The 20,132-nt window shown below is 48.8% G+C and overlaps 1 protein-coding gene across 1 annotated transcript in view; it reads right to left on the reverse strand.

Annotated features, from left to right (window-relative positions):
* Positions 1-19,568, reverse strand: part of HIP1 (huntingtin interacting protein 1) — a 143,428-nt gene extending 123,860 nt beyond the window's left edge. The window contains exon 1 of the mRNA XM_081054098.1: positions 19,389-19,568. Within this exon, the coding sequence (XP_080910224.1) occupies positions 19,389-19,508 (120 nt within the window). The 5' untranslated portion in view covers positions 19,509-19,568. The remainder of the gene's footprint in view (positions 1-19,388) is intronic.
* Positions 19,569-20,132: the final 564 nt, after the last annotated feature.

Below are 20,132 nucleotides of genomic sequence, written 5' to 3' on the forward strand. Positions count from 1 at the left end.
CTGGTGTCCTCTACTTGTAGACAAATTGTCTCTAAATTTTAAGCTGGAACATCAGTTGAGTAACAATTTAGCTACATTGAATAGGTTTAATACCACATTAATTCATGATGTTTGTGTGCTGATCACCAAACAAGTACCAATAAAATCTTAGCTGTAACAGAAAAAAAAGATGGTGAAATGTGAACATCTTCACCACACAAAAACTAAAAGAGTTCACTGCATGGAGCTCCTTACAGAAAGAGCTACTAAGTTTCTCTCCCAAAGAGACGTAAGTTCGGCCCCAAAGAAAGTTCAGAAATCCTAGAATAGTCCTACTTATATTTTAGAAGGAACATTTAAGAAAAAAACATCATCCCCAAAGTTTTATATTCTTTTGGCATTATCCTGACCACCCAAAAAGCCCTAAGTGGAAGCCCGAGAAGAAAGTAGGTGGGAAGTCATCGGCCCCCAAGAAAGTCCTCCCCCCTCAAATACACGCCACTGTGACCAGTGTGAGTGGAATTTCAATCCAGACCTCTCTCTGAGGCATGAACTGTTTCCTGGGCTCTGCGCCCCCGGCTCACTTTTCACCCGTGAAGATCCCAGGGCCCCATCCCACTCCTTTGCACTACGGCTCGTCAACCAGCACTTGGGCTAGAATGCTGCGAGTGGGCTCCCCACCCAGCCTGCCTGTGCCGGTCCAGGGGCTGGGAGAGAGCGGCTCTCACTATCCCCTCCCTGGGCACAGCTCTCCTAGGCTCAGTGGAAAGGCACATTCATCCAAGGTCACTGTCCAGGGCAGGAGGCATTTTTAAATAGAGACAAGAAGGAATTACCAAGAAATGACTGCCTGGCAACAGACATCGAAACCCAAGCCCAAGCTAGTGACAAACATTTGGTGGGTGATTCCATTCGGAAGACAATGACACCACACCATGGCTCTGCTCCCTGCGGACCCACAGAAAAATCTAATGGAACTTCACTCTTCTTTCCAGAAAAAACGTTATTTTCTTCCCTTTCTTCCCTGTTCAGACATAACATCATCAACACAGCTCTTTAAATATCTGCGCTGGCAGGCTATATTTAGTGACTATTTGGCCCTTAAAATGAGCCTGATTTCCTGTGGTAAAAAGTTCTCAACAACAAGGAGAGAGGCTTAGAGAATTCTGAAGTACCGACAAAGAACCTTAAAGCTTGAGATGTTCAAACACTATGAGAAAAGGAGTTAATTGTTCTGGACAGGTGCCGTAGCACGCAAGAAAGGGGGAGAAAAATCATAATAAAAGGGTTGTCTGATCTAACTTCCAAAGCCATCCTGGAGAACAGCTTGACACAGGGCACCTATTTGAGCCAATCATATTATGTGGGATAGGGCCGTCTTTCGGAGACAGGAGGGCCATCCATTTACTCATTCATTGATTCACTCACTCATTTATTTACTCATTCACTCAGTCCATTCTCATTCTATTCACACACTCATTCATTCATTTACTCATTCATTCACTCACCCACTCACTCACATTTGCACATTTTCCTACGTGCAAAGCCCTGTGGTCTACAGGAGCTCTAGGTCATGGGCAAACCGTGACACACAAACCGTGGCACCGGAAGGCCATCCCCTGAAAGGGCCCTTGAGGGACACAAAGTAAGCGCTGTGGGGAACCTGGAGGGTAGTGGGCACTTCCATGGAAGGTTCAGGGGGAAGGGAAACAAAAGCCTGCGTTGGCTACTCCTCTGGACCCTCTCACTAAGCCACTCATTGAGCCCAGAAGTCAGTACATCATCCCTTATTACAGATGAGTAACTTTCCCAAGGTCCCCACAAGATAATAAGTAACAGAAGTGGAGGTGGAGCTAAGACTGTCTGACTGTAAAGTGTTTAACTACTAGGTAACCACTGCCACAGGTGGAGAGAGCGAGAGTGACTGCCAGACTGCATAAAAGGACCTTGCTGTCTCCGCCTCCACGAGCTAGGACACGAAGGAGCTTCTCTGTGGAATAGGAACACTTTCCCTCCTCAGAAACCACTGTCCTGTCCCTCTGTGCGTGGGGGTCCCCAGTGTCCCCAGGATGACCCAAAGTAGCAAGGGAATGCACATTTACTTAGCCCTGACTAGGTTTGCCAAGTGACATGCCATTCTTTTTTATTTTTAACATTCTAATTTGAGATAATTTTAGACTTTCAAAAAAATTGCAAAAATAGTACACAATTCCCGTACATCTTTGCCCGGCTTCCATTTATATTAACTAACATCTTACATAACCACAGGAAAATAACAGAAATTAACCTTGGGACAGTACTATTAACTATACTACAGAATTCTTTGGATTTATCCAGGTTTTCCACTACTGCCCTCTTTCTGTTCCAGGATCTCCCCTTATATTCATTGTCACGTCTCCTAGTCTCCTAAGAGACTAGGAGTCTCCTCGAGTCTGTGACAGTTCCTTAGTCTTTCCTGGTCTTTCCTCATGACCTTGACATTTTTAAAGAGTACTGGTGGGCAGACGGGTGGCTCAGTTGGTTAGAGTGAGAGGTCTGGGAAACGGGGCTGCAGGCACGATTCCCACATGGGCCAGCGAGCTGCGCCCTCCACAACTAGAATGAAGTCAATGAGCTGCCGCTCAGCTCCCTGGTGGCCAGATGGCCCAGTTGGTTGGAGTGCATCCTCTCAACCACAAGGTTGCCGGTTCAACTCCTCGACTCCCAAGGGATGGTGGGCAGCGCCCCTTGCAACTACTAACTGGCAACTGGACCTGGAGCTGAGCTGCGCCCTCCACAACCACAATTGAAAGGACAACAATTTGACTTGGAAAAGTCCCGGAAGTACACAGTGTTCCCCATAAAGTCCTGTTCCCTTCCCCCAATAAAATCTTAAAAAAAAAAAAAAAAGAGTACTGGTCAGTTATTTTGTAGAATATCCCTCAATTCGAGTCTGTTTGATGTTTTCTTGTGATTAGATTGAGGTTATGCACTTTAATAAAACCATAGGTGATGTGCCCAGCTTGGTGCAGCATGTCAGGGGCCATTCATTCTAATACGCTGCCTTCTTGAGTTTCTCTGGATCCTCAGGGCAACCCCACAAGACAGGTATTGTTTACACATTACACAAATAGGAAAAGTGAGGCAAAACCATTAAGGTCACAGAGGCTATAAATATTAGAGACAAAATTTAAACCCAGTTCTGTCTTTGGATCTTTCTATTACACCTCAAGCTACTACTTCAAGTCTTTCTAGCTTAAAATAATTCATACAACCTTGAATGAACATAGGAAATTGGACTTGGATAGTTAATTATTCCTAGTTCTACAAGTGTGATTCTGAAACCAATGAATAATAAGGACAACAGCTAACATTTATTGAGCACCTACTATTTGCCTGGCATAGTGCTTCATCTTGTATACCTAAGGTATCGCATTGAAACCCTTCCAACAACACAACGGAGTAGATATTAACACTACAGGGGTACAATCCCGTGTCACAAGCTCTTGGGGCCAGGGGTGTTTGGGAATTTAGAGTTTTGGGATCTGGCAACACCCTCTAATTAAACATTCATAATATTTTTGCAGGGCTGGCCCGGTGGCTCAGGTGGTTGAAGTGCCATGCTCCTAATGACGAGGTCGCCTGCCATGGGCTACCGTGTGCTGCCATGAGAACTAGACTGAGAAACAACGGCTTGAACCAGAGTCAGGGGCGGGGGGTAAAGGGGCAGAAGAAGGGGAAAAAAATAATAATATTTGTGCAGTATATCATATGACCATCCATTCTGAGTGTATAACAAAGGCTGTATGTAAATAAATAAACCCAGACAAGTACAGGCTGGGTACCAAATTCTGAAACGAACTTTAGGTTTCCAGGGCTTTGGATTTCAGAATAGCAGTTTAGGGACCATGGACCTGTACCATGATATAAAGTAATTTGCAAATGAGGAAACAGAGGCTTAGAGGGTCTCACAGCCAGTCATTACCCAGGCCTGCCCCTCACTCTGAGACCTAATGCTGGGAATCTACTGCCGGCATCTAAGACTCTCTCCTACCACCTGGTTTTATTTCCCATGACAAAAGATATTCTAATTATGTTCAACTGTCACTCAGAATAAATGAAAATGAATAAATTTTCAAAACTCCCGGGCCCACGAAGGAGATGTCCACACACTGTCATTATCATCAGTGTGATACGCTTCTCGTCTTCTTAGGCACTGGAGGAATTTTTTTCTATTTCCATAAAAACATCATTAATGCCATCGAATCAGTCCAGTCCATTCAGCCCCGAGTTCTGCCTCTAACGAGGCCTCCAAAGGGGTCTGTGAGAGGTCCAGATCATTCTTCATGACATAAGGACACCCTTAATAGCTCAGACTTTCCTTCATTACATTTTCCATCTAAATCATCTATGAGTTGATCCGAACTCATCGTGGCCCTATAAACATGTTAGGCCGTTCTGCTGCTCGGGTTAGCCTTGACTTATTCCCCACTGTGGACAGGGGACTGTCCTGTCATTTGCCCCTTGATCATTTCCCAGTTTGGAGGTTTGGAAAGAAAGTTCCAGGCAGCAACCATCATCATCAATCTATGCCATCTTTGTGATTTCTGTCTTCTTACAAAGCCCCTGCCCGTTTGCATTCTCACTTGACCCTAAGATGATGAAACTGATGCAATACCTTCTGTATTAAGCATGTGGTGACCTGCACATTGGAGGGAGAATTGTCGATAATCAGTAACAAGTACACAGAAACCCACGCAAACTAATAAAGACAATTAATTTCTCCAGGAATAGCAAGAATGTATGCAAGGAAGGAAGAGATAATCAAAGCATACTAGGAGCTCAGCTGTCGCGAGCATTGACAAGCTCCTGATAAAGCTGACATTGAATACAGAGCAAAACTCTGGGGGGACAGGGGAGGGAACGTGTTTGTCATGCGGGTGGGGGAGCACATATTAAATGAAAGCTAGATCTTTATCTTCCATAATGCAGGTTCATAATAATGGATATAATGAAAGCAGTTTAAAGAAGTGAAACTGGTTGCTTCTGGGAAGCAGGAAATGATTGGTGAAGGAGAAATTGCTGGGCCAAGAGACGGCTGGTTTTGATAACCAGCCTGTATAACTATCTGACTCTTGTAACTGCTAAGTACAGGTATACCTTCACTGAAAATAAAATCACACAACTGGTCATGGGCAGAGCCATGACACAAACCCCAGGGTTCTGACCTGGGGCCAGTGTCCTGCCCTCCCATCTGCTCCCTTGTGTCCGCCTCTGTCTTTCCAGTCTGCCCAATTCTCTCCGCCTGCCCTCCATTATCTCAGAGGTCATCTCTGAGCCAGCCCTCTGCGCCCATGTCTTCCTCGAGGCCTTAGAACCAGAAATGCAGATTCCCCCAAGCATGCAGTCTAGACTTGGCCCTGTGCAAAGGTGGGCCAGTGTGGCCCGTTCACCATCCAGGATAGCACAGCCCAAGATCTCCGGGTAATTCTTCCTGTGGGTCTGAACACCACCCTCGGAATCAGCGCACCTGAAAACCCAGGACTTCCCAGGGTATGTCCTCAACTAAATGGTCCTCAACTCAGGCCCCATCAGCAGCAGATAAACCAGGAGACCTACTCTGTGCCAGGCAGTGAGTGCACTGGCCCCCAAACTTAGATGTTACTAAGAACTAAGACGAGATTAACAATAAAAGCTGATATTCTGAGCCCTTGCTACATGGATGGTAAGAGGTTGCGCATTTTCTGTGTATTGTGTCACTTAACGTTTTCAACAACCCTATGAGGTAGGTATTGTTTTTACTGCTCTTTCAACAGATCCCTCTCTCACTGATTCTGAGTAACCTACGCTTGCCAGTGTGTTGTGAGGCAATCTGCCCGGGACCCACAGCAGGTGAGCGGTCTGGTTCTAAAGCCCGTGCTCAGTACTTTCCCAGTCTTGGGGCACAACCTGGACCCAGACACAAGGCTGGGTCTGCCTCAGATTTGGGCACTGACTCGCAGTATGGACCCTGGGCTAGTTATTTTTCTTTTCCAATCCTCACTTTCCACTGGAAACTGGGTTGAATCAGAGGTCACACCTCAGAGAATGACAGGAACCAGGGAGGTAAGCTCAGTGCATTAAGCAGGCTGTGGAAGACCACAGGGAGAGGTGGAGACTGTAAAACCAAAGTGTTTGCGCCCTAATTACAGGTTTCAGGCTTAGTTTTTAAACATTAAACACATTGGCGGCTACCAGCTTGAATCTCTCATATCTCTTCCAGCTCAGCATTCTCTAAATCGAATGGATTTAGTCTGGGCCACAGGTTAACCACAATGGCATCATGTCAGACACTCCATGTGTCCCCTGATTTAGTATCAAAGAGTTTTTCTGGAAAATGATTATTTTTGCTCCGCTACAACCTAGGCCCAATGGGCTATCCCTGGGAGGGCCAGGATCAGGAGACACTCCCCAAGTTGTCCAGGACACAGCCTGGGCAGGTGGACCTGGCAGCCCGAAGCAGAAGGCAGAAGATGGTGCCTGGGGAGAAGCGACCGACTGCAGAAGGCTCCTCACGGGATACGTTTTCTGAGTGAGTGGCTTTGGGAGACCAGTTCTTTTAGGGGGGGCCTACGTTCATCTGACCAACACAGAAGAAGCTACCCATAAAACTAAGTGCAGTCAGAGAAATGCAAATAAAAACCACAATGAGATATCACCTCACCCCAGTCAGAATGGCTTTCATCAACAAGACAAATAGTAACGAGTGTTGGAGAGGCTGTGGAGAAAAAGGAGCCCTCATACACTGTTGGTGGGAATGCAGACTGGTGCAGCCGCTATGGAAGGCAGTGTGGAAGTTCCTCAAAAAATTACGAATAGAATTACCATATGACCCAGCAATCGCTCTCCTGGGTATCTACCCAAAAAATCTGAAGACATTTATACATAGAGACACATGTGCTCCAATGTTCATTGCAGCTTTGTTTACGGTGGCCAAGACATGGAAACAACCAAAATGTCCTTCGATAGATGAATGGATAAAGAAGTTGTGGTATATATACACAATGGAATACTATTCGGCCATAAAAAAGATGAAATAGGAACATTTGTGACAACATGGATGGATCTTGAGAGTATTATGCTAAGCGAAATAAGTCAGACAGAAAAGTAGAGAACCATATGATTTCACTGATATGTGGTATATAAACCAAAAACAACAAAAGAACAAGACAAACAAATGAAGGAACAAAAACTCATAGACACAGACAATAGTTTAGGGGTTACCAGAGGGTGAGAAAGGGCTCTAGAAGAGGGTAAACTGGGTCAAATATATGGTGATGGAAAGAGAACTGACTCTGGGATTTATATATCTGACAATGGGATTTATAGATGATGTAATACAGAATTGTACACCTGAAATCTATGTAACTTTACGAACAATTGTCATCCCAATAAACTTTAATTAAAACAAACAAACAAACAAACAAAACACCTAAGTGCAGCCAGCGTTATCCAGGAGGAAATGTCTCTTAGGGGAACGCCCAACAGAATTCAGTGTGGAAGCCGAGAATTAGGACAGCAGAGCTGGAACAACCAGGACCAGGTGCTGCCAAAAGGCAGGCAGCCCTGACAGGCTGCGACCTCAGTAACTGCCCTGCCATGGAATCCCCAATTCTCTGAGCTGTTGGGGCAATCTCATCCAACTCCCCCTCATTTCAGAGACCCTGACTAAAGACCTGCAGAGGGTAGGGACGATGGCAGAGGACAGAACCACAGCCAGGAGAAGCAAGCTGTCCCCATTCCACTCCAGGGCCCCAGGAGCTCCAGGCTGCTCTGTAGCTAACTAAGCCCAGGAATACAAGGACATTCCAGACCCCGATTTTGGGCCTGAGTCAGTATCAGGACACAGCAGGCCCACCCCGAGGGAAGCCATTCATTTATTGTCACCTCTGCTTGACGACTTTGTCAGCTGCCTTCTAGCAGACACTATTATGATCCCACAGTAACATGAGGATTTCCCACCCACCTTTTTAAGTAGACAGCACAGTACTTGATCAAAAAAAAAAAGTCAAGGTTCAGTAAATTATATCTGTGATCCTCAAACTTGGAACTGCACCAAAGAACTCCATGGCCCAGCAGGAAAGGATGTTTTGAATAGGCTGCTGAATTGTTTTTCCAGGATAAAACTTGTGTGAATAAAGTGCCAAGTGTGAAAACGCAATGTTTTATCTATGGCCACGAACACAAATGAAATACCAAGTGTCCACCTCGGTTCAGAAGGGTGGTCTGTCTGGCAGTGGGGTTTGGGCTCCGTGTGGCTTCTTGCCCCGGAGCGTAAGTTACCCATTACCATCCCATAGTAGGTTTTCTTGCTGCCATAACAAATTGTCACAAACATAGCAGGTTAAAACAATACCCACATATCATCTCACAGTTCTGTAGGTCAGAAGGCCAGCATGGTCTCACTGGCTAAAACCAAGGTGTCAGAAGGGCTGCATACCCAACTGGAAGTGCTGGGAAAAATTCGCTTCTGGACTCATTCCAGTTGCTGGTAGATTCTAATTCTTTGCAGTGAGAGACCCAAGGCCCCGTATCTTTGCGGGCTGTCAGCCTGGGGCCACCCTTCGCTCCTGGAGGTCTCCCTCCCCTACCTCTCAGAGCCTGCATGGCATGGACTCTCGGCCACATCTCTCTTCTGCCTGCAGCAGAGAAGGTTCTCTGCTCTAAGGGCCTATGTGATTAAATGGGGCCCACCTGGATAAACCAGGCGACTCTCCCTATCTTAAGGTCCTTAATTACATCTGCCAAGTCCCTTGTTCCATGTACACATTCACAGGTGGATATGTTGATGGGGTTGGGTGGGGTGCCTTATTCTGCCGACCACATACCATCTCACACTCCTGAGCCACAGAGGGAACAGCCATCAGCCCGCCTGTGAACACAGATCAGGACTAATGTCTCCTCATCCACTGGCTCCGGGTGTCCCAGGACTGGTCATGGAAGCCTCTCTCTGTAAATATGTCCCTCCCACTGAATTCTCCACTCCTAAAACACACTCACCTTTGTCCTACCAGTGTCGCCAAAACTTGTCTTTCCGTCCAATGTGACACAAATCAAATACATTCACCTCAGTGCTGGGCACCTGCGTTCCAGAGGGAACAGGGCCTATTCCATTTTCTGTTACAGCAACAACCATATGCAATCAGGTCCTTAATAAGGCAGCATCCTTAGCTCATTCAGCAAACATTTATTGAGGTCCTACTGGGTTCTGAGCACTGTGCTTGGGGGCGGGGAGGCCCACAAAAAAAGGCTAAGCTATAGGGACAGACACCCAGAGAAACCCTTTAACACAGAAATACCGTCAAATTAATCTGCCTGGAAGAGTCGGGGAAAGCTTTCCAGAGGGGCCATTGGAGGTGGGACCCAAAGGATGAGGAAGAGTTTGGGGGAGTGGATAAAGTGAACGAGGCGTTCTAGGCAGAAAGGAATGGCACCACCTGGAAAAACACAGAAGAGTGAAACATGGGGCTGTGTGGGGACAGCGCTTGGGAAGGCTGGGCTCCGGGGGGAGGGGGGGGAGGAAGGGGGGAGTACCAGGACATTAAGGCTGGCAAAGTTTGGCTCTCTGTCATGCCAACAAGCTTGCGTTTCGGCTGAGAGTAATGCATAGCAAACAGGTTTGTAAAATATGGAGTCATAAGCAGTTGTGCCTCTTAAAACAGAACTCCGACAGCCAAGGAGAGCGTAGATGTCAGGAGGCTAGAGGCAGGAGGGCAGGAAGGCCAGCTGGGCCCTGCAATAAATAGCTCAGGCTAGAGATGAAGGCCCGGGCTAAGGCAGAGGCAGTGGTGAGCGGAGTGGAGCAATATGTGGGAGCAATATGCAAAGTGACCAAGGACACAACAACAGGACTCCGAGACGAGCTGCAGGGCTGCAGGCCAGAGGGATGTGAAGGATGACAGGGAGAATTTCAGCTAAAATGGCCTGGGATGGTCTGTTTAGAAACTGAGAGTCTCAAAATCTGAGAACAAAGGGGAATGATCATGTTTGTGCAGGTTTAGGTGTGTTGGGTTTTTCTTATCGGCAGCAATGGGCCTAGGCTGTACAGGAAGGTCCCATCCTGGAATGAGGATCTTAAAGGAAATAGAAGGTCTCAAGTGCCTTCCAAGCATGAGTCAGGGAGTTGACATTCAACAGGAAGTGTGCAGAGAACCACCCATAGTTACGTGGGAGACCTGGTCTCGTCAGGGCTCCTCTTGATGGCTCTACTTGTGCTCACGTGGATTCCAATGCAGTTAGCTCATCAGGGGTCAGAGTTCAAAACGTGGAGCAGCAAAAGTGACTGATGCTCCTTCAGTTCTTTGTCCAAAACACTTTATCCTTCATTCCACAAACCATTAGCAAACTCACTTGGGGCCAGACACTGAGCTAGGAACCTGAGGTTATAAGATGAAGAAGGCACTAGACAGAGATTTTCTTGAATTCCTACCAATTGCCGAGCCCAGAGAGGTGGAGCCCTGTACTGATCTTACTCCAAGGGAAGTTGAACTGGATCTTGCTCCGAGAAGAAACCACACAGCTCATGCTTGTGTATCTCTCTCTGAAGGATTATGGAAAATGGGGTGGAAGTATATAGCATCAGTCAAGATGTTGCCAAGGAAAACCAAACAGAGAAGGCATTTGCTTCCAGCTTAAACGAGAGGAATAAGACATAACACACAGAGTAACTGCATCGTGGGCTGGTCCCAGGGACCACGCAGCCAGGGGCCTTAAAGAACCACTGTCAGAAAGTCACCATTTCTGCCATGTTCCCAGGTGACATTCCCCAAGCTCCCAGATTCTCACAGTGGTTCATCATGGCTCCATCGTGCATGATTTGATCGGAATCTTTGTAACATGAGCTAAGGCTGAGGTTGTGTTCCAACAGTCCGCCACCCAAGTCTTCAGTTGTATTCAAATGTGCTTCTTTTCAGCCTGGAGACACACTTTCTTCTCTCAGGCTCGCCTTTGAGAACTTTTCCCCACCGAATTTATTTTGTATGTCACAGATATCCTGAGCCTTAGCTGGTGTAAAGCCCTCTGCTAGACGCTGGGGCAACTGGCGAAAAGCTGACTGAGGAACTTAGGGTCCATCTGCCATTAAGGAAGGCAGACACAAGACAAATGAATGGGCGCAGAAGGCAACATGCTAAGTGGGGGCTAATGACAGGCCTCGGCTTCACGGCTACATGTTACAGCCGATGCTTGTAGATGCATGATTCACAAATCAAAAGCTTCCCACTGGGAAGGCTGTATTTAAGAGGCCTGAAATGTGTAAGGAGTAGGTTCTCAGCCTCCGCAAGACACCATCTTCTACTTGCTGGAAGGGGGTTTCTTTTCACCTTTTGTATTTTGAAATATAATAAATGGAGAAAACTGCACAAAACAAAAATGTACAGCTTAATGAATTATCACAAACTGCCAGCCAGGCCAATAATCAGACGGATGGCAGGCCCTCAGCAGCTCCCCTTGCACACCCTCCCTCCCAATCACTAACCTCCCCTCCCCAAGGGTAATCTTCATCTGGACCTTTATGATAATCATTCCCTTTACTCTTTCCAGTTTTGCCATCTAAGCAGCAACCCTTAATTTTAGCTTTGCCAGTTGTTTAAAGCTGACATAAATGGTTTCGCTTTCCCAGGTTTTTAAACCTGATATAAATGGAAGCTTCCAGAAGGTGTCCTTTGGGATCTGCCTTTTTTACAAGATTCACCCATGTTGTTGAGTGTAACTAGAGTTTATTCATTTCCGTTGTTGTATAGTATCCCAATGAGAGACTGGATCACAATTTATTTATCTAACTATTGTCAATGGACTTTTGGATTATTTCCAGATTGGGGCTGTTCCAAAATATGATTATGAGTATTCTTCTCGGTGCACACGTATGCATTCCATTGCATATACAGCTAGCAGTAGAATTACCAGGTTATTGAGTGGGCATATCCTCAACTGCTGGACACTACCAGACTTTTCCCAATGCGGTTGGACCAGTGTACAGCCCATCAGCAGTGCGTGAGCATTCTCATGCTTCACATTCTTGCCGACGCTTGGCACTGTCAGGGTTGTTTTTTTTCCCCATTTTTATTTCAGCTATCCTGATGGGCATTCAGTGGCATCTCACTGTAATTTTAATCTGCATTTCCCTGATTACTGATGAAGTTGCACACCTTTTCATATGTTTATTAGCCATTTGTTTATCCCCTTTTGTGAATACCATCCTGCCTATTTTTCTCGATAAAGGCCCTCGGATGGTTATGTGTTACAAAAATCTTCTTCTGGGAAGAATTTCAAATGTCCAAATAAGTCAATTGGCAAAAACTTAGGAAAAGAAAAAAAAATCTCTGTACCTTTTCTAAGTCACCAGCCCCAGACAGGCTTCAGCTCTACAGGAGATGTGGAAAGGAAAGTGCACAACCTGAGAGCAGACCCACCATATCAGCTCCTTCCAGCCTCAGATCAGCACCTTCCCGAGTGCTCTTAAGGCAAATCACTTCAGCTCTCTGAGCCTCAGTGTCCACACTTGAAAACTGACCACAATCACCTACTGCATGGTTGTTCTGCGGCTAAAAAGAGGTTGTGTAAATGTGCTTTATAAACTACCAACGGTGTTAGCTGTTGTTAAATCAGAAGCCATCCGCCAGACTAGCTTCCTGAGCTGTCCTTCCAGAGTGGCACTAAAGCAGAGGTGACAGCAGCAACCTCTCAGACCCAAGGAAATCCCCGTTTCTCTTCCGCTGTCAGAGCCAGAGGACACCTTCAACACCTATCCCGCTTCCCACGCTGTGTCAGATGGTACTGCTCACAGCTGAGAGCAGGGCTCCTCCCTGCCTGCCTGGGCAGGAAAACAGGAAGCAGCCCCCACCCTGCCCAGAGGTGGGGCTGACGAGTTCCCTTTCCTAGGTGGGCATCTCTCCAGGCCATCAACCCTCTGGACGCAGATGAAGCACTGGCCCCAGCCCCTCGTCACCCAGGTTGTGCCCCACGCCTCACCCAGGTCTCCTCCACACTTCGCCCCTAGGTCGTGGAATAAGTGCTCCAGTGGATGGGGAGTGAGTGGAAACTCACCTTCATCAGGGCCTTCCAGACAAGGAACCCTTTCAATGCCCACGCGGGGCTATGGATCTGCTCCCCTGGGCCACACGGCCACTCCCCATCCCTTTCTGAGATGCAGCAGCACCCTTTCCTCAGCCCCATCACCTGTACCTGTACCTGGGCCCCGTCCCACACACAGGGGGCATTTGGAAACTTTTCAAGAGAGCAGCTGAAAGCTCAAGAGAAATGCATGTCCTTATTCCACAGTGTGAAAGCCTGTTGACAGGAGTTTTATAAGCTAAAATAATGGAGAGCTGGAAGGACCCTTAGAAATCTTTTCTAGCCTCCTCATTTTAAAACGAGAAATTCAGTGGCAGAACCAGATTTTCTCTCCAGAGAGGGCTCTGGTATTATTCTGCACTCATCCCAGCATCCCTTATGCCCTGCTGCAAACGCCAGGGCCTGTACGCGGACACTGCCATTAGCCACGCCCAGGGGCCCAGGACACGAGGCCCGTCACACTCTCCCTTCCTGGAAGTGTCTTCTAGCTCAGAAAGGTCCCACTTGAAGCAGGGAGAAGCCCTGGGAAGGCCCAGGCCATGTGTTGGGAATGCTTATAAAGTGTTCTCAACTTTACAGAAATCCAAATAATTAACCTTGAACCCATATTCTGTTTCTAGACTCTGCAGGCTCTCTCCTGAATGGGCTCTCTAGCCTAGCTCTCAGGAGCTGGGCAGTGGCTTCCATAGCACCCTGGGTGCGCAGGCCTGACACACAGGGCAGGGACTTAGTAAGAATTAATCCCTGGAGAAATCAAAGGAGACAGAGGGAGAATCTTCAAAACATGCAAAGGAAAAGTGCTCTGCAAGAGGGGGCCTGTCCCCAGGCCCCCTGTAGATCTGCTGGCTGCTTTATGTTCATGCATTTGGCCAACAGGCAAAGGCAGCTGTCTCACACAACGCCCCAAGGCCCAGACCCTGCCCCCAAGAGCTTACAGTCTGGAGGGGAAGCCTAGATGTGGGCTTGCTCAGATGAATGGGACAGAAATACAGTAGCTAAGTGCCCTTGCTCACTTGAATACGTGATCCAGCAGACTAGGGGGGCCGTGTAAGTTAAGTCCTGAAAAGCATAAGGACTAGGAACCCTGATGGTGCCCACATTACGCAGGGTGGCTGGGGGGCCGGCAAAGGTTCTTGACAAAAGGAAGTTATGGAGGCAGTGATGAGCTTTAGAGACAATCGACCTGGCGCCATGCGATTTGGGGGACAGGGAGGATAGGATTACAACAATGCAGACAAGAGGTAATAAGGATAGGAACAAGAGCAGTGTCACCGACCAGAATGTGGCCGTGAGGGTAAGAGGGGAGGAGGCCTCAGAACTAATTGATGCCAATGCCAAGGGGTGGATGGGGACCGGTGGAGAACAGAGGCTGGGGAGGCCCGAGGTGAGTTTGAGGGGGGTGTGGTTTATCTGAGGGCAATGGGAGGTGGTCACTAGGCTGGGAAGTCAGGAGGGAGATGTGGGGAGTTGGCGTCTTGGAGGTGAGAACAGAAACCATCAGATGGAGGTGCGGTCAGAGGAAGTGGATAGGAGATAAAAGTGGGGTGAGGATGCCTTGAGTTCCCCAACCTACGTGGAAGGAAGGAGTTAAAGGGCCGGAGGGAGCCAGGCAGTGACAGAGGGATGGCAGTCGTCTAAGGCCAGGCTGTGGGACAAGTTTTCCTGGGCCTGAGTCCCAGCTCTGTCAAATAACTTTGAGCTAGTTATCAACCCCTCTAAGCCTCAATTCCCTCATCTGTAAAATTGAAATGATAATTCATAAATTTGTTGCAAGAATTGAAAGGGGTGGCTCCTGTAAGGCTTTCAGTACTTGTACTCAGTAAGTGCAGTAAACACTGGCTATTATATCAGTGGGAGGAAACCAGAAGAGTACAAACCACGTTCTTAGTGTCTTTTCTATGTTTTCAATACCAACTAAGGGGACAATGAGGAAATAGGAGGGATACCTTTTGTGAAAGAAGCCGTTCCTGTAGCCAGAGTTGAGAACCACTGATCCCTCTAGCCCAAGCCTAAAATGTTTCAGCTAGGGAATCGAAGGCTAAGCACCTGCTGACAATCAGGAGCAAGGTGGCAGAAACGTTCCGTGACTTAAACATGGAGAAGAGGACTGGACCATCTGATTTTGAAGCCCTGACTTCTCTCTTTATTCACTGTGTGGCCTTGGACAAGGACCTTGGCTTCTCTGAACCTCAGCTACTAAATAGGATAATGGATATAAATCACCTAATATGTTCCTAGTACCCAGCAGACCCTCAACAAGTACTTCTTTCTGTCTCTTCCTCTCTAGAACCCAAATCTCCTGGCTCTTCTAAACACGATTCATTAGGATCTTGTACTCTGTGGGGTTCTCCACCCATAGACACTGTGACTCTCTAAGGGCTCCTGTGTGTTTCCGGCCTCTCCTCTGATCCCGGCCTTCACCTGCCAAAGAGCAGAGCTGCTCAGACTGGGTGGTGACACGATCACCCAGGGCTCTCACTGAAAATGCATGCTCTGATTCCGCAGGTCCTGTACCGGTAAGGGCTCTGGTGAGGCCAGAGCTGCAGGTCCTCTGTCCTCTGTGCAGAGAGCCCCGCAGTGGCCGGTCCACCTCCCTGCTGACTCATGAGCTCCTCTGGGGCTGGTCTGTTTTCTCACTCATCTCTGTGTCCCCTCTACGGTATGTGCTCACTAAATGGATGTTGGAAAAATACACAAACCATAGAGAAAATCATATTCCAGCTAAGTAAATACAGATAGGGTATTTTGTTTGTCTGAGGGGCAGCCCTCCTAGTTCATTCCAGAATCATCCTCTGGAATTGTCAGTGTGAGGACAGGGTGATGGAAGGCGCCTGAGACCTAGAAACTGGAGTCCTGGGTTTTCATCCTCACCCTTTCATTCAACAACTGGGGGCCCTGGGTAAGTTACCAAGCTCTCATCCATAAGGTGACAGAGAGAAGACCAAACCACCATGCAGCCCCAACAATGGCTGACACATGCTTTATAAACTGTGAAGTGCTCCAGGCAAGGGATCATTATTACAGCAGCTATTTGGAGGGCAAGAACAACTTTTAATTTTCCTAAAGCCTGAAGGTTGCTTGTGATGGGCTGGATGGGGGGCATATCTGGGGACTAGCTGGAGACAGAAGCTGTGGCAGGAAAGCCTGGGGTCCCCACTCTGCAAGAACAGTGGCAATGTTAAGTGTGTGGATGATGCCAGGAGAGTTGAGGACAGAAAGCTTCCTGGAAGAGGCTGGTAGAAGTGAGGAAACAAGGCTGGTCTGAGGGCACAGGCAGCCAGAACACTGGCCTGGCCAGAAGGAAGGCAGAGAAATCAGAGTCCTCTGATGGCCATGGGGCAGGCTCCTGACTAAACATGTAGGAGGCAAGGCTGGACCAGGAAGAAATTATCGAAAAACATCAAGTAGCTACAGATGTCCCCTATAGCCCAGAGCTGAGCAACCCACCCAGGCCAGGGCTTCCCTCTGGAACTAACCAGTCATTTTCTACCCTCAACTATAGCCAGGTCACCCCTAACACAAGCTTCAGGCATCTGAGGACACAGCCAAGAACAAGACACAGTCCTGCCCTCAGGAAGCTCATCATTTACTAAGGGCAACACAGAAAAATGGAATGAGGTTGCAGGTGGGAGTGCCAGTTCTGCTTCTGTCTCCAAACCTCAGCCAATTTCACCTCCAGTTGTTTCCTTATACCAGTCCCCATCCCTGGAATGCCCCATCTCCTCCCCTCCACCCAGCAAGTGCTAACTCATGCTGAAAGGGGTTCAGTCCTTGGTGAGGGCTCCCTACCCCTTCTCACCCCCACAGCCTGTACTTTATGCACGTGTTCTTGGTAATTATTGAATTACCTAGTAATACTTTTGTCCCTTTACGAAGGAGTTAATCACAGCCTGCACGATCATTTCCTGTGTTTCTTGTGTCTCATCTCCCTAGTCAGATTATAGCAACAACCACTGAAATAGTAATACTCCACAATTTACAAAATGCCTTGACGCATATTGTTCAATTTAATCCCCACAATAAACCTGCAAGGTAAGTATTATCTTCTACAATAAGGAAACCATGGCTTAAAAAGGTTAGACAACTTTCCTGAGGCCACATAGCCTATCCATGTACCCAGCTATAAAACTTAAACCTCTTCTCGATTCAATGCCAGTGCTTTGCCCAGTACTCAGGGGCAACACAAGGTAGTGCTTAAAGATTGGGACCACTTTTAGCTGTGTGGCCTTCGGCAGGTTACTTAACCTCTCTGTGCCTCAATTTTCTCCTGGAAAATGTGGCCGATACCCACCTCCTAGGTCTTTGTGGAGATTAAAGAAGGTAATACAATAAAGTACTTAGAATAGTGCCAAACACTAATCAGTTACAATTATCATTATACCTTGGCTGATTCTCATGGTCTCTTACCTCATTAAAATTTTTTTCTAAGTTATTTTTATATAGCATAATACATTTGATAGGTAGTCATTTAACTAAGTAAGTGTTTGCAGATTGACTAATGCTAAGATTTTGGATTGTTCTCTTTTCTCTCCTACCTCCCTAATAATTTCAGCAATAGCAAAACTCTCTTTTCCTGCTCCAGTCTACTTCACATTCCCACACCAACCCCCAAACACTAGGTCAAATTCAGCCAATTACAAGTGTTCTGCAGAAAAATCTAGACACTCCTGGTTGGGTTATCCCTGAATCAGGACTACCCATCATAGCTGGAAACTTTCACAAACTTAATTTCCACCACTACAATGGGTCAAATTTTATGTATACTTCTCTACTGCTCCAGTTGTTACTTATTTGAGACTCTAGAAGGAATGGGTTCTCATAAAATACCACCTATTTATTTTCTTTTTCCATTAAAAAAAAAGAATATTCACACTGTTTCCTGGAGCAAGAAGCCACATGTCACCAGGCTGCTAGAGGAGGCAGTCACACCCAAGGCAGACGGAAAGCTTTCTTCTTTTCAGCAGTGTGGTCCACAAAGCCAGAGAATGAGCCTCAAACCCTGATTGGTGCTGGGAGGCAGAAGTGAATGGCCAACTCTCCCATCCTGCCTAGGGCAGGATGGCCCAGGGAGGGGACGCTCCCTACTTTACAGCACCCTTATACACCTTCATGGGCCAGATGTGGCTGGAAAGAGGAAAGGATGAAGTCCCTGGGATGAAAAGCTTTATTCTTTTCAAGATTCCATATATAGAACACTCCATCAGGTCCTCACAATCTTTCCTATCTAAAAGTTTGGGGAGAAAAGCAGAACAGAGCAAGGGAACCAGCCTCTGGCTCAGCTGAATCTTCAAAGATTTCACTCTGAGAGCAAGAGTGAAGATCCAATCTGCCCATACAACTCTGGCACTGGGATTAAAAGAAGTGCTGCACGCTTTGAAATGGATTTTTGCATACAAACGACGTGACGAACACCATACACATGTCAGCGTGATTCAGTCAAATCAATTCACCAGGCATTAACACTGAGGCAAAAATGGATTGTAGCTTTTTGTTGATGACACAGAGGAATTTTGGCCCCCAGCCTTGGTCAGGCTGGACAAATAGGGCAGTCTGCCTATTAGCTTTCAGGCACACCTTGGTGGATGAAACCAAAACCCAAGTCAGGGCTCTGGGCACCACCGGGCAGCTCATCCTACCAGCACTGGGCTATGGGGCCAAACGCCTCCATTCCTGCCCCTGGCCGCCTCCCTCCTCCAGCTCCCATTTTCCAAACTCGGCCACACTTCGCATTTCCCACATTCCTTCTCAGCGCTCAGACCCCTATGACCAGGCCTCCAAGAGCCGACAGCTGGGGGTGGTGTGAGCCAAGAAAGGGGCACCAGGAGGGGGTGGTAGGGGTTGGGGGTATGTCAATGCAACTGAGAAGCGATCGAAAGGGGAGGTAAGGACTCCTCACCCTTCATATCCCCAACCCCGCTCCCTACTTTCCGCCGCCACACTTGGGTCTCCCAGTGGCTCCCAGTTCGCTCCCCCTGCCTAGGGGCACTCCTTCCATTCAGCCCCTTTTCGGTTCTTCCCCAAGTCACCGCCCCTGTGACCCCAGCGCTGCCCCGCCGGGACCGGCTCCTCTGTGCCGCGCCGCGCAGATCATGCCAGCTCCTCGGAGACAACCTGCCCTTTTCCCCAGGCCGGCTGGGATGCCCAGGTCCCCGACCTCCCCGGGTCGCCTAGACCTGCGCACCAGATGCCCCTTTCTCCCGGCCCCCTTGTCCCGTCATTCCCTGGGCCTTCAAGACCCCTACTCCCTTCCAAGCCCTTAGGGACACCGCGTCTCCCGGGATGCCCCCGCCACACATACCCTGGGATCCCCTGGTCCCCACCTGAGTCCGCTCGAAGCTCTCTCGCTCGGCCGCCTCCATCCCCGCGCCGACCCCGCGCCGGCTCAGCACCTTAGGCAGGGGGTTGGGCACCTGCTTCATGGAGCTGGCCATTCGGTCCATGTCGCCGCACGAAGCTGAGTCTGGGGCCCTCGGCCGCCCTGGGATCCCCACGGCGCCGCCCGCCCCGCCCGCCCCGCTGGGATCCGGCGCTAACGGGACATCTCCCGCCTCCCATTGGCTGGGAGCGCTGCTCCTCTCCCGAGGCCCCGCCCCACCAGAGGCTTCCCCGCCCGCCCCCGCCCCTCCGGAGCCCCTCGGCGTGCCTCGCCGGGTCGGGCCCTCGGGACCGCGAGGCGCGCCGTGACCGGCCCGGAGACCTGTCCGTCACTGGGTCCTACCGCCCCCGGCGGGGCGGGGCGGCCTTGGAGGCGGCCCTGACCTGCCCTTGTCCGCCCCCACCCCGACGCCGGTGCACCTCCCCTCCCGGCGCCCGCCCCTGCCCACGAGCCTCTTTCCTTCAGCCTCTGGCACTGCGAGATCCCCGCGTGGTGGGCGGAGGGCACGCTGGACTGGAGTCCGGCCTACGGCTGGGGCTGTGCGCCCGCCCGGGGTTACCCTGTTTCCTCCTTTAGGGCCGGGGACCTGAGAGCTTGGGCCGGAGCCCCTGGAAGCGCTGCCCCCAGGCCGGGCAGGATGGGTCAGTGTCTGCCAGACCCGGCCGCCGTGGGTGGCGGCCCGGACCCA

Source organism: Rhinolophus hipposideros (genome assembly GCF_964194185.1).
Source record: "Rhinolophus hipposideros genome assembly, chromosome: 7".
NCBI classification, from domain to species: domain Eukaryota; kingdom Metazoa; phylum Chordata; class Mammalia; order Chiroptera; family Rhinolophidae; genus Rhinolophus; species Rhinolophus hipposideros.